Source organism: Leuciscus leuciscus (genome assembly GCF_965113295.1).
Source record: "Leuciscus leuciscus genome assembly, chromosome: 3".
Lineage (NCBI taxonomy): Eukaryota > Metazoa > Chordata > Actinopteri > Cypriniformes > Leuciscidae > Leuciscus > Leuciscus leuciscus.
In genome coordinates, this window is record NC_138727.1 from 47,167,431 (window position 1) to 47,181,725 (window position 14,295).

At 40.9% G+C, this 14,295-nt stretch overlaps 2 protein-coding genes across 2 annotated transcripts; one reads left to right on the forward strand and one right to left on the reverse strand.

Moving 5' to 3' along the window:
• Positions 1-8: 8 nt before the first annotated feature.
• On the forward strand, positions 9-13,978 carry LOC309495528 (uncharacterized protein; the record flags this gene model as incomplete). The annotated part of the gene is made up of 15 exons (XM_082165309.1): positions 9-168; positions 312-1,579; positions 1,726-1,787; positions 2,095-2,252; positions 2,539-2,904; positions 3,910-4,148; positions 4,295-4,356; positions 4,670-4,827; positions 6,457-6,845; positions 9,056-9,117; positions 9,381-9,538; positions 9,856-12,455; positions 12,617-12,678; positions 12,999-13,156; positions 13,499-13,978. 15 exons carry the CDS (start codon positions 9-11, stop codon positions 13,618-13,620), a joined length of 6,024 nt encoding a protein of 2,007 aa, XP_082021435.1. The 3' UTR covers positions 13,621-13,978.
• LOC309494268 (uncharacterized protein) lies at positions 5,127-6,629 on the reverse strand. Its single transcript, XM_082163539.1, has 2 exons — positions 6,565-6,629; positions 5,127-6,312 (listed from the first exon to the last, which is right to left on the reverse strand). Exon 2 carries the CDS (start codon positions 6,263-6,265, stop codon positions 5,234-5,236), a length of 1,032 nt encoding a protein of 343 aa, XP_082019665.1. The 5' UTR covers positions 6,266-6,312; positions 6,565-6,629; the 3' UTR covers positions 5,127-5,233.
• Positions 13,979-14,295: the final 317 nt, after the last annotated feature.

A 14,295-nucleotide genomic window follows, 5' to 3' on the forward strand; every position in this document is an offset into this window, starting at 1 on the left:
AACAACAGATGAATCCTCCACAACACCTACAGCTACAACAGTGTCCTCAACAACCACTACAGTTCCTGTTGAAACATCCACAATTACAGCAGGAGAAACCACCACAACAACACCACAAACTACTGCTACAACAGCTGAATCCTCCACAACACCTACAACAACAGCAGTGTCTTCAACAACCACTACAGTTCCTGCTGGAACATCCACCACTACAGCAGAAGAAACCACCACAACACCACAAACTACTGTTACAACAGCTGAATCCTCCACAACACCTACAACAACAACAGTGTCCTCAACAACCATTACAGTTCCTGCTGGAACATCCACCACTACAGCAGGAGAAACCACAACAACACCACAAACTACTGTTACAACAGCTGAATCCTCCACAACACCTACTACAACAACACCTACAACAACAGTCTCCTCAACAAGCACTACAGTTCCTGCTGGAACATTCACCAGTACAGCAGGAGAAACCACAACAACACCACAAACTACTGCTACAACAGCTGAATCCTCCACAACACCTACAACAACAACAGTGTCTTCAGCAACCACTACAGTTCCTGTTGAAACATCCACCAGTACAGCAGGAGAAACCACAACAACACCACAAACTACTGTTACAACAGCTGAATCCTCCACAACAACAACAACAACAACAGTGTCCTCAACAACCACTACAGTTCCTGCTGGAACATTCACCAGTACAGCAGGAGAAACCACAACAACACCACAAACTACTGTTACAACAGCTGAATCCTCCACAACACCTACAACAACAACAACAGTGTCCTCAACAACCACTACAGTTCCTACTGGAACATCCACCACTACAGCAGGAGAAACCACAACAACACCACAAACTACTGTTACAACAGCTGAATCCTCCACAACACCTACAACAACAACAACAACAACAACAGTGTCCTCAACAACCACTACAGTTCCTGCTGGAACATCCACCAGTACAGCAGGAGAAACCACAACAACACCACAAACTACTGTTACAACAGCTGAATCCTCCACAACACCTACAACAACAACAACAGTGTCCTCAACAACCATTACAGTTCCTGCTGGAACATCCACCAGTACAGCAGGAGAAACCACAACAACACCACAAACTACTGTTTCAACAGCTGAATCCTCCACAACACCTACAACAACAACAACAACAACAGTGTCCTCAACAACCACTACAGTTCCTGCTGGAACATCCGCCAGTACAGCAGGAGAAACCACCACAACACCACAAACTACTGTTACAACAGCTGAATCCTCCACAACACCTACAACAACAGCAGTGTCCTCAACAACCACTACAGTTCCTGCTGGAACATCCACCACTACAGCAGGAGAATCTACAACAACAGCTACAGTTTCTACAGCATCTACAGTTTCTACAGAATCTACAGCTTCTACAACCACTACATCCTCCACAACAACTACTGCAGAAATACCTACGGTGTTTACAAATCTGGTGTTTCGCTCTTCTGACACATTTATAGAAGCACTCAACAACCAAAGCACTGAGGAGTACCAGAATAGGTCTAAGCTTGTCATAAATCAGGTGAGTTCAAATCTATTTACTGAATTTACTGGAACACACTAAATGATACTTCATTTTTAAGCTTATAGTTAAAAGAAGAGACAATAATTATGTAACCAACACTCATGTATTAATTGATGTCTATAATTGTTTATTATCTGTTCCAGCTTGAAGGAATTTACAGACCCGAGTATGTTAACTTCCTCAGAGTGATTGTCATAAGATTCAGGTAAATACACCATACTGCAATGCTGCTTATTTTGTGTGTGTGTGTGTGTGTGTGTGTGTGTGTGTGTGTGTGTGTGTGTGTGTGTGTGTGTGTGTGTGTGTGTGTGTGTGTGTGTGTGTGTGTGTGTGTGTGTGTGTGTGTTTGTGTTTGTGTGTGTGTGTGTGTGTGTGTGTGTGTGTGTGTGTGTGTGTGTGTGTGTGTGTGTGTGTGTGTGTGTGTGTGTGTGTAGGAGAGAGCAAAAATGAAAGAGAGTCCAGTAAACTGAATTTTTTAAGTTAACAATAATTTCAACATTTATATATTCCAGCCCAGGGTCAATCATCACAACAACTCAAATAGTCTTCAGAGTCGACCAACCAGTCCCCTCCGTTCAAGAGATTTCAAACACCCTCTTGTCAGCAGTGGGAGGAGTAGGTGTCAATACACTGAACATAATTCCTGAATCAGTTTCAGTCAATGGTTCAGGTAAGCTCTATTACTCAATATTTATAGTCCTCAATAACTTTATTATAAAGGAAATCGGACACACAAAACCTATTTTTTTGTATTTATCTATATTTTTTCTTCTTTTTTCTCATCTTCACTGTACTTACTATTGTGTTACGGTTAGGGTAGATAGTACACTATGTTCTATGGTACAAGTACTATAATAAGAACATGTACTAACGTGTAACTACTTGACCTTAAAATAAAGTATAACCAAAAAAAAATAAAAATGCTTTCACAACAGTGTCCTCAACAACCACTACAGTTCCTGTTGAAACATCCACCAGTACAACAGGAGAAACCACAACACCACAAACTACTGTTACAACAGCTGAATCCTCCACAACACCTACAACAACAGCATTTTCCTCAACAACCAGAGTTCATGTTGAAACATCCACCACTACAGCAGGAGAAACCACCACAACACCACAAACTACTGTTACAACAGCTGAATCCTCCACAACACCTACAACAACTGCAGTGTCCTCAACAACCTCTACAGTTCCTGTTGAAACATCCACCAGTACAGCAGGAGAAACCACAACAACACCACAAACTACTGTTTCAACAGCTGAATCCTCCACAACACCTACAACAACAGTGTCCTCAACAACCACTACAGTTCCTGCTGGAACATCCACCAGTACAGCAGGAGAAACCATAACAACACCACAAACTACTGTTACAACAGCTGAATCCTCCACAACACCTACAACAACAGCAGTGTCCTCAACAACCACTACAGTTCCTGCTGGAACATCCGCCACTACAGCAGGAGAGACCACAACAACACCACAAACTACTGTTACAACAGCTGAATCCTCCACAACACCTACAACAACAGCAGTGTCCTCAACAACCACTACAGTTCCTGCTGGAACATCCGCCACTACAGCAGGAGAGACCACAACAACACCACAAACTACTGTTACAACAGCTGAATCCTCCACAACACCTACAACAACAGCAGTGTCCTCAACAACCACTACAGTTCCTGCTGGAACATCCGCCACTACAGCAGGAGAGACCACAACAACACCACAAACTACTGTTACAACAGCTGAATCCTCCACAACACCTACAACAACAACAACAGTGTCCTCAACAACCACTACAGTTCCTGCTGGAACATCCGCCACTACAGCAGGAGAGACCACAACAACACCACAAACTACTGTTACAACAGCTGAATCCTCCACAACACCTACAACAACAACAACAACAGTGTCCTCAACAACCACTACAGTTCCTGCTGGAACATCCACCAGTACAGCAGGAGAAACCATAACAACACCACAAACTACTGTTACAACAGCTGAATCCTCCACAACACCTACAACAACAGCAGTGTCCTCAACAACCACTACAGTTCCTGCTGGAACATCCGCCACTACAGCAGGAGAGACCACAACAACACCACAAACTACTGTTACAACAGCTGAATCCTCCACAACACCTACAACAACAACAACAACAACAACAGTGTCCTCAACAAACACTACAGTTCCTACTGGAACATTCACCAGTACAACAGGAGAGACCACCACAACACCACAAACTACTGCTACAACAGCTGAATCCTCCACAACACCTACAACAACAGCAGTGTCCTCAACAACCACTACAGTTCCTACTGGAACATCCACCACTACAGCAGGAGAATCTACAACAACAGCTACAGTTTCTACAGCATCTACAGTTTCTACAGAATCTACAGCTTCTACAACCACTACATCCTCCACAACAACTACTGCAGAAATACCTACGGTGTTTACAAATCTGGTGTTTCGCTCTTCTGACACATTTATAGAAGCACTCAACAACCAAAGCACTGAGGAGTACCAGAATAGGTCTAAGCTTGTCATAAATCAGGTGAGTTCAAATCTATTTACTGAATTTACTGGAACACACTAAATGATACTTCATTTTTAAGCTTATAGTTAAAAGAAGAGACAATAATTATGTAACCAACACTCATGTATTAATTGATGTCTATAATTGTTTATTATCTGTTCCAGCTTGAAGGAATTTACAGACCCGAGTATGTTAACTTCCTCAGAGTGATTGTCATAAGATTCAGGTAAATACACCATACTGCAATGCTGCTTATTTTGTGTGTGTGTGTGTGTGTGTGTGTGTGTGTGTGTGTGTGTGTGTGTGTGTGTGTGTGTGTGTGTGTGTGTGTTTGTGTTTGTGTGTGTGTGTGTGTGTGTGTGTGTGTGTGTGTGTGTGTGTGTGTGTGTGTGTGTGTGTGTGTGTGTGTGTGTGTGTGTGTGTGTGTGTGTGTGTGTGTGTGTGTGTGTGTGTGTGTGTAGGAGAGAGCAAAAATGAAAGAGAGTCCAGTAAACTGAATTTTTTAAGTTAACAATAATTTCAACATTTATATATTCCAGCCCAGGGTCAATCATCACAACAACTCAAATAGTCTTCAGAGTCGACCAACCAGTCCCCTCCGTTCAAGAGATTTCAAACACCCTCTTGTCAGCAGTGGGAGGAGTAGGTGTCAATACACTGAACATAATTCCTGAATCAGTTTCAGTCAATGGTTCAGGTAAGCTCTATTACTCAATAGATTTATAGTCCTCAATAACTTTATTATAAAGGAAATCTGACACACAAAACCTATTTTTTTGTATTTATCTATATTTTTTCTTCTTTTTTCTCATCTTCACTGTACTTACTATTGTGTTACGGTTAGGGTAGATAGTACACTATGTTCTATGGTACAAGTACTATAATAAGAACATGTACTAACGTGTAACTACTTGACCTTAAAATAAAGTATAACAAAAAAAAAATAAAAATGCTTTCACAACAGTGTCCTCAACAACCACTACAGTTCCTGTTGAAACATCCACCAGTACAACAGGAGAAACCACAACACCACAAACTACTGTTACAACAGCTGAATCCTCCACAACACCTACAACAACAGCATTTTCCTCAACAACCAGAGTTCATGTTGAAACATCCACCACTACAGCAGGAGAAACCACCACAACACCACAAACTACTGTTACAACAGCTGAATCCTCCACAACACCTACAACAACTGCAGTATCCTCAACAACCTCTACAGTTCCTGTTGAAACATCCACCAGTACAGCAGGAGAAACCACAACAACACCACAAACTACTGTTTCAACAGCTGAATCCTCCACAACACCTACAACAACAGTGTCCTCAACAACCACTACAGTTCCTGCTGGAACATCCACCACTACAGCAGGAGAAACCACAACAACACCACAAACTACTATTACAACAGCTGAATCCTCCACAACACCTACAACAACAACAGTGTCCTCAACAACCACTACAGTTCCTGTTGAAACATCCACCAGTACAGCAGGAGAAACCACAACAACACCACAAACTACTGCTACAACAGCTGAATCCTCCACAACACCTACAACAACAACAGTGTCCTCAGCAACCACTACCGTTCCTGTTGAAACATCCACCAGTACAGCAGGAGAAACCACAACAACACCACAAACTACTGTTACAACAGCTGAATCCTCCACAACACCTACAACAACAACAGTGTCCTCAACAACCACTACCGTTCCTGTTGAAACATCCACCACTACAGCAGGAGAGACCACAACAACACCACAAACTACTGTTACAACAGCTGAATCCTCCACAACACCTACAACAACAACAACAACAGTGTCCTCAACAACCACTACAGTTCCTGCTGGAACATCCGCCACTACAGCAGGAGAGACCACAACAACACCACAAACTACTGTTACAACAGCTGAATCCTCCACAACACCTACAACAACAACAACAGTGTCCTCAACAACCACTACAGTTCCTGCTGGAACATCCGCCACTACAGCAGGAGAGACCACAACAACACCACAAACTACTGTTACAACAGCTGAATCCTCCACAACACCTACAACAACAACAACAGTGTCCTCAACAACCACTACAGTTCCTGCTGGAACATCCACCAGTACAGCAGGAGAAACCATAACAACACCACAAACTACTGTTACAACAGCTGAATCCTCCACAACACCTACAACAACAGCAGTGTCCTCAACAACCACTACAGTTCCTGCTGGAACATCCGCCACTACAGCAGGAGAGACCACAACAACACCACAAACTACTGTTACAACAGCTGAATCCTCCACAACACCTACAACAACAACAACAACAGTGTCCTCAACAAACACTACAGTTCCTACTGGAACATTCACCAGTACAACAGGAGAGACCACCACAACACCACAAACTACTGCTACAACAGCTGAATCCTCCACAACACCTACAACAACAGCAGTGTCCTCAACAACCACTACAGTTCCTACTGGAACATCCACCACTACAGCAGGAGAATCTACAACAACAGCTACAGTTTCTACAGCATCTACAGTTTCTACAGAATCTACAGCTTCTACAACCACTACATCCTCCACAACAACTACTGCAGAAATACCTACGGTGTTTACAAATCTGGTGTTTCGCTCTTCTGACACATTTATAGAAGCACTCAACAACCAAAGCACTGAGGAGTACCAGAATAGGTCTAAGCTTGTCATAAATCAGGTGAGTTCAAATCTATTTACTGAATTTACTGGAACACACTAAATGATACTTCATTTTTAAGCTTATAGTTAAAAGAAGAGACAATAATTATGTAACCAACACTCATGTATTAATTGATGTCTATAATTGTTTATTATCTGTTCCAGCTTGAAGGAATTTACAGACCCGAGTATGTTAACTTCCTCAGAGTGATTGTCATAAGATTCAGGTAAATACACCATACTGCAATGCTGCTTATTTTGTGTGTGTGTGTGTGTGTGTGTGTGTGTGTGTGTGTGTGTGTGTGTGTGTGTGTGTGTGTGTGTGTGTGTGTGTGTGTGTGTGTGTGTGTGTTTGTGTTTGTGTGTGTGTGTGTGTGTGTGTGTGTGTGTGTGTGTGTGTGTGTGTGTGTGTGTGTGTGTGTGTGTGTGTGTGTGTGTGTGTGTGTGTGTGTGTGTGTGTGTGTGTGTGTGTGTAGGAGAGAGCAAAAATGAAAGAGAGTCCAGTAAACTGAATTTTTTAAGTTAACAATAATTTCAACATTTATATATTCCAGCCCAGGGTCAATCATCACAACAACTCAAATAGTCTTCAGAGTCGACCAACCAGTCCCCTCCGTTCAAGAGATTTCAAACACCCTCTTGTCAGCAGTGGGAGGAGTAGGTGTCAATACACTGAACATAATTCCTGAATCAGTTTCAGTCAATGGTTCAGGTAAGCTCTATTACTCAATAGATTTATAGTCCTCAATAACTTTATTATAAAGGAAATCTGACACACAAAACCTATTTTTTTGTATTTATCTATATTTTTTCTTCTTTTTTCTCATCTTCACTGTACTTACTATTGTGTTACGGTTAGGGTAGATAGTACACTATGTTCTATGGTACAAGTACTATAATAAGAACATGTACTAACGTGTAACTACTTGACCTTAAAATAAAGTATAACCAAAAAAAAATAAAAATGCTTTCACAACAGTGTCCTCAACAACCACTACAGTTCCTGTTGAAACATCCACCAGTACAACAGGAGAAACCACAACACCACAAACTACTGTTACAACAGCTGAATCCTCCACAACACCTACAACAACAGCATTTTCCTCAACAACCAGAGTTCATGTTGAAACATCCACCACTACAGCAGGAGAAACCACCACAACACCACAAACTACTGTTACAACAGCTGAATCCTCCACAACACCTACAACAACTGCAGTATCCTCAACAACCTCTACAGTTCCTGTTGAAACATCCACCAGTACAGCAGGAGAAACCACAACAACACCACAAACTACTGTTTCAACAGCTGAATCCTCCACAACACCTACAACAACAGTGTCCTCAACAACCACTACAGTTCCTGCTGGAACATCCACCACTACAGCAGGAGAAACCACAACAACACCACAAACTACTATTACAACAGCTGAATCCTCCACAACACCTACAACAACAACAGTGTCCTCAACAACCACTACAGTTCCTGTTGAAACATCCACCAGTACAGCAGGAGAAACCACAACAACACCACAAACTACTGCTACAACAGCTGAATCCTCCACAACACCTACAACAACAACAGTGTCCTCAACAACCACTACCGTTCCTGTTGAAACATCCACCACTACAGCAGGAGAGACCACAACAACACCACAAACTACTGTTACAACAGCTGAATCCTCCACAACACCTACAACAACAACAACAACAGTGTCCTCAACAACCACTACAGTTCCTGCTGGAACATCCACCACTACAGCAGGAGAAACCACAACAACACCACAAACTACTGCTACAACAGCTGAATCCTCCACAACACCTACAACAACAGCAGTGTCCTCAACAACCACTACAGTTCCTGCTGGAACATCCACCACTACAGCAGGAGAATCTACAACAACAGCTACAGTTTCTACAGAATCTACAGCTTCTACAACCACTACATCCTCCACAACAACTACTGCAGAAATACCTACGGTGTTTACAGATCTAGTGTTTCGCTCTTCGGACACATTTATAGAAGCACTCAACAACCAAAGCACTGAGGAGTACCAGAATAGGGCTAAGCTTGTCATAAATCAGGTGAGTTCAAATCTATTTACTGAATTTACGAACACACTAAATTATACTTGATTTTTAAGCTTATAGTTAAAAGAAGAGACAATAATTATGTAACCAACACTCATGTATTAATTGATGTCTATAATTGTTTATTATCTGTTCCAGCTTGAAGGAATTTACAGACCCAAGTATGCTAACTTCCTCAGAGTGATTGTCATAAGATTCAGGTAAATACACCATACTGCAATGCTGCTTATTTTGTGTGTGTGTGTGTGTGTGTGTGTGTGTGTGTGTGTGTGTGTGTGTGTGTGTGTGTGTGTGTGTGTGTGTGTGTGTGTGTGTGTGTGTGTGTGTGTGTGTGTGTGTGTGTGTGTGTGTGTGTGTGTGTGTGTGTGTGTGTGTGTGTGTGTAGGAGAGAGCAAAAAAGAAAGAGAGTCCAGTAAACTGAATTTTTTAAGCTAACAATAATTTCAACATTTATATATTCCAGCCCAGGGTCAATCATCACAACAACTCAAATAGTCTTCAGATTCGACCAACCAGTCCCCTCCGTTCAAGAGATTTCAAACACCCTCTTGACACCAGTTGAAGAAGGAGGTGTCGATCTACTGAAAATAATTCCTGGATCAGTTTCAGTCAATGGTTCAGGTAAGCTCTATTACTCCATATATTTAAAGTCTTTAATAACTTTATTATAAAGGAAATCGGACACACAAAACCTATTTTTTTGTATTTATCTATATTTTTTCTTGTTTTTTCTCATCTTCACTGTAGTTACATTGTACTGACTCAAATAAGTACTGAATAATATTAATTAACTACATGTGCTTACTTTTGTGTTACGGTTATAGGGTAGATAGTACACTATGTTCTATGGTACAAGTACTATTGTAAGAACATGTACTAACGTATAACTACTTGACCTTAAGATAAAGTATAACCAAAAAAAAATGCTTTCACAACAGTGTCCTCAACAACCACTACAGTTCCTATTGGAACATCCACCAGTACAGCAGGAGAAACCACAACAACACCACAAACTACTGTTACAACAGCTGAATCCTCCACAACACCTACAACAACAACAACAGTGTCCTCAACAACCATTACAGTTCCTACTGGAACATTCACCAGTACAACAGGAGAAACCACCACAACACCACAAACTACTGCTACAACAGCTGAATCCTCCACAACACCTACAACAACAACAACAACAACAACAACAGTGTCCTCAACAACCATTACAGTTCCTACTGGAACATTCACCAGTACAACAGGAGAAACCACCACAACACCACAAACTACTGCTACAACAGCTGAATCCTCCACAACACCTACAACAACAACAACAGTGTCCTCAACAACCACTACAGTTCCTGCTGGAACATCCACCAGTACAGCAGGAGAAACCACAACAACACCACAAACTACTGTTACAACAGCTGAATCCTCCACAACACCTACAACAACAACAACAGTGTCCTCAACAACCATTACAGTTCCTACTGGAACATTCACCAGTACAACAGGAGAAACCACCACAACACCACAAACTACTGCTACAACAGCTGAATCCTCCACAACACCTACAACAACAACAACAGTGTCCTCAACAACCATTACAGTTCCTACTGGAACATTCACCAGTACAACAGGAGAAACCACCACAACACCACAAACTACTGCTACAACAGCTGAATTCTCCACAACACCTACAACAACAGCAGTGTCCTCAACAACCACTACAGTTCCTACTGGAACATCCACCAGTACAGCAGGAGAAACCACAACAACACCACAAACTACTGTTACAACAGCTGAATCCTCCACAACACCTACAACAACAACAACAGTGTCCTCAACAACCATTACAGTTCCTACTGGAACATTCACCAGTACAACAGGAGAAACCACCACAACACCACAAACTACTGTTACAACAGCTGAATCCTCCACAACACCTACAACAACAACAGTGTCCTCAGCAACCACTACAGTTCCTGCTGGAACATCCACCAGTACAGCAGGAGAAACCACAACAACACCACAAACTACTGTTACAACAGCTGAATCCTCCACAACACCTACAACAACAACAACAGTGTCCTCAACAACCATTACAGTTCCTACTGGAACATTCACCAGTACAACAGGAGAAACCACCACAACACCACAAACTACTGCTACAACAGCTGAATCCTCCACAACACCTACAACAACAACAACAGTGTCCTCAACAACCATTACAGTTCCTACTGGAACATTCACCAGTACAGCAGGAGAAACCACAACAACACCACAAACTACTGTTACAACAGCTGAATCCTCCACAACACCTACAACAACAGTCTCCTCAACAACTACTACAGTTCCTGCTGGAACATTCACCAGTACAGCAGGAGAAACCACCACAACACCACAAACTACTGTTACAACAGCTGAATCCTCCACAACACCTACAACAACAGTCTCCTCAACAACCACTACAGTTCCTACTGGAACATTCACCAGTACAACAGGAGAAACCACAACAACACCACAAACTACTGTTACAACAGCTGAATCCTCCACAACACCTACAACAACAACAACAACAGTGTCCTCAACAACCATTACAGTTCCTACTGGAACATTCACCAGTACAACAGGAGAAACCACCACAACACCACAAACTACTGCTACAACAGCTGAATCCTCCACAACACCTACAACAACAGCAGTGTCCTCAACAACCACTACAGTTCCTACTGGAACATCCACCAGTACAGCAGGAGAAACCACAACAACACCAAAAACTACTGTTACAACAGCTGAATCTTCCACAACACCAACAGATTCTTCCACAGTTCCCTCAATTCTTACTGGAACATCCACCACTAGCGCAGCAATCATTTCAACACTGCCACAATCAACAGCTTCTACTTTGACTTCAGTCAATTCATCTTCACCAGCCTTTGAAAGTACAACTATTAGTAAATCCACAGCATCCACAGCTGCTACAGAGTCTACAGCATCTACAGCTTTGACAGCATCTACAGCTTCAACAGCATCTACAGCTTCAACAGCATCTACAGCTTCTACAGCATCTACAGCATCTACAGCTTCTACAGCATCTACAGCATCTACAGCATCTACAGCTTCTACAGCATCTACAGCTTCTACAGCATCTACAGCATCTACAGCATCTACAGCTTCCACAGCATCTACAGCATCTACAGCATCTACAGCATCTACAGCTTCTACAGCATCTACAGCATCTACAGCTTCTACAGCATCTACAGCATCTACAGCTTCTACAGCATCTACAGCATCTACAGCATCTACAGCATCTACAGCATCTACAGCATCTACAGCTTCTACAACATCTACAGCATCTACAGCTTCAACAGCATCTACAGTTTCTACAACTTCTACAACCACTACATCTTCCACAACAACTACTGCAAAAATACCTACGGTGCTAACAGATCTGGTGTTTCGCTCTTTGGAGACATTTATAGAAGCACTCAACAACCAAAGCACTGAGGAGTACCAGAATAGGTCTAAGCTTGTCATAAATCAGGTGAGTTCAAATCTATTTACTGAATTTACTGGAACACACTAAATGATACTTGATTTTTAAGCTTATAGTTAATAGAAGAGACAACAATTATGTAACCAACACTCATATATTACAATACTCTATTGTAACTGATGTCTGTAATTGTTTGTTATCTATTCCAGCTTGAAGGAGTTTACAGACCCAAGTATGTTAACTTCCTCAGAGTGATTGTCATAGGATTCAGGTAAATACACCATACTGCAATGCTGCTTTTTAGTAGCCTAGGTCTAAATCTATCTATCTATCTATCTATCTATCTATCTATCTGTGTGTGTGTGTGTGTGTGTGTGTGTGTGTGTGTGTGTGTGTGTGTGTGTGTGTGTGTGTGTGTGTGTGTGTGTGTGTGTGTGTGTGTGTGTGTGTGTGTGTGTGTGTGTGTGTGTGTGTGTGTGTGTGTGTGTGTGTGTGTGTGTGTGTGTGTGTGTGTGTGTGTGTGTGTGAAAGAGAGAGTAAAAAAGAAAGAGAATTTAAGCTAACAATTATTTCAACATTTATATATTCCAGCCCAGGGTCAATCATCACAACAACTCAAATAGTCTTCAGATTCGACCAACCAGTCCCCTCCACTCAAGAGATTTCAAACACCCTCTTGACAGCAGTTGCAGAAGGAGGTGTCGATCTACTGAAAATAATTCCTGGATCAGTTTCAGTCAATGGTTCAGGTAAGCTCTATTACTCCATAGATTTAAAGTCTTTAATAACTTTAGTATAATGGAAATCGGACACACAAAACCAAATTTTTTGTATTTATCTATATTTGTTCATGTTTTTTCCTAATTTTCACTGTAGTTACATTGTACTTACTCCAGTAAGTACTGAGTGATATTAATTAACTACATCTACTTACTATAGAGTTACGGTGAGGGTACATAGTACCCTATGTACTGCATGTACTATAGTAAGTACATGTAGTAGACGTGTAACTACTTCACCTTAAGATAAAGTATAACCAAAAAAAGCTTTCTATAGGGAGATCCAACTAATTTGCATATCTTTTATTACAGCTTCAACTACAACTATAGCTCCTATAGCAACTACAGCTTCAAGTGGATTAAAGATTGAATCCAGTCTGCTCCAAGCATCATGCCTCATTATTATGTCTAAAATATTTAGGCTTTTCCTATAGATCCCTTAACCATATATCCATATATTGTACAGAATACAACTAGACCCGAAGTAATAAATTAAACAAAGATCAAATGTATTTTTTATTATGTGGTAGGCCTCTATAGTTTTTGCCATTGTATCACTCTCTTAAATAATGGTATAGGGCAATATAAAGATAAGCTTGATGTAGTGTTCCTTAAGAATACAATTTCAGATATTTGTTAAACAGCAGGCTGTTTTCTAATGTATGTTTTCAAAAGTAAATATTATAAAAGTTGTTTGTTTAGTTGTTTTTAGGATAACTATTGATTATACTATTTATAAATGTTGTAATGTGTCATATTTTATTTCAATCAAATAAAAATATTTATTGTTTACATGGTCCAAAATATTTTGCTTTCATTGCTTAACATGGCTTCTTAATGTAGCCTACTTAATGTTAAATGTTCTGCAACTAGTCACATTTTCGTCATTCTGCATAATGGTTAAACCGATTAAAATGATTATTTTGCTAAAAAAAAAATTATATATATATATATATATATATATATATATATTATTTTAAAATAATAGTTATTTTAAAAATGTATTAAGTCGCAGCAAACAGCGCAAGCGTCTTGTGACAGAAAACAGACTGGCTGAAGGACACTTTAATTTAAGCAGAAATAGGCCAAGGCTGGTCCACACTAAAATA

Bases quoted from the DNA above. Each gene is read 5' to 3' on its own strand.
- LOC309494268 (XM_082163539.1), bottom strand. From the start codon at position 6,265: ATGGTTTCTCCTGCTGTACTGGTGGATGTTCCAGCAGGAACTGTAGTG.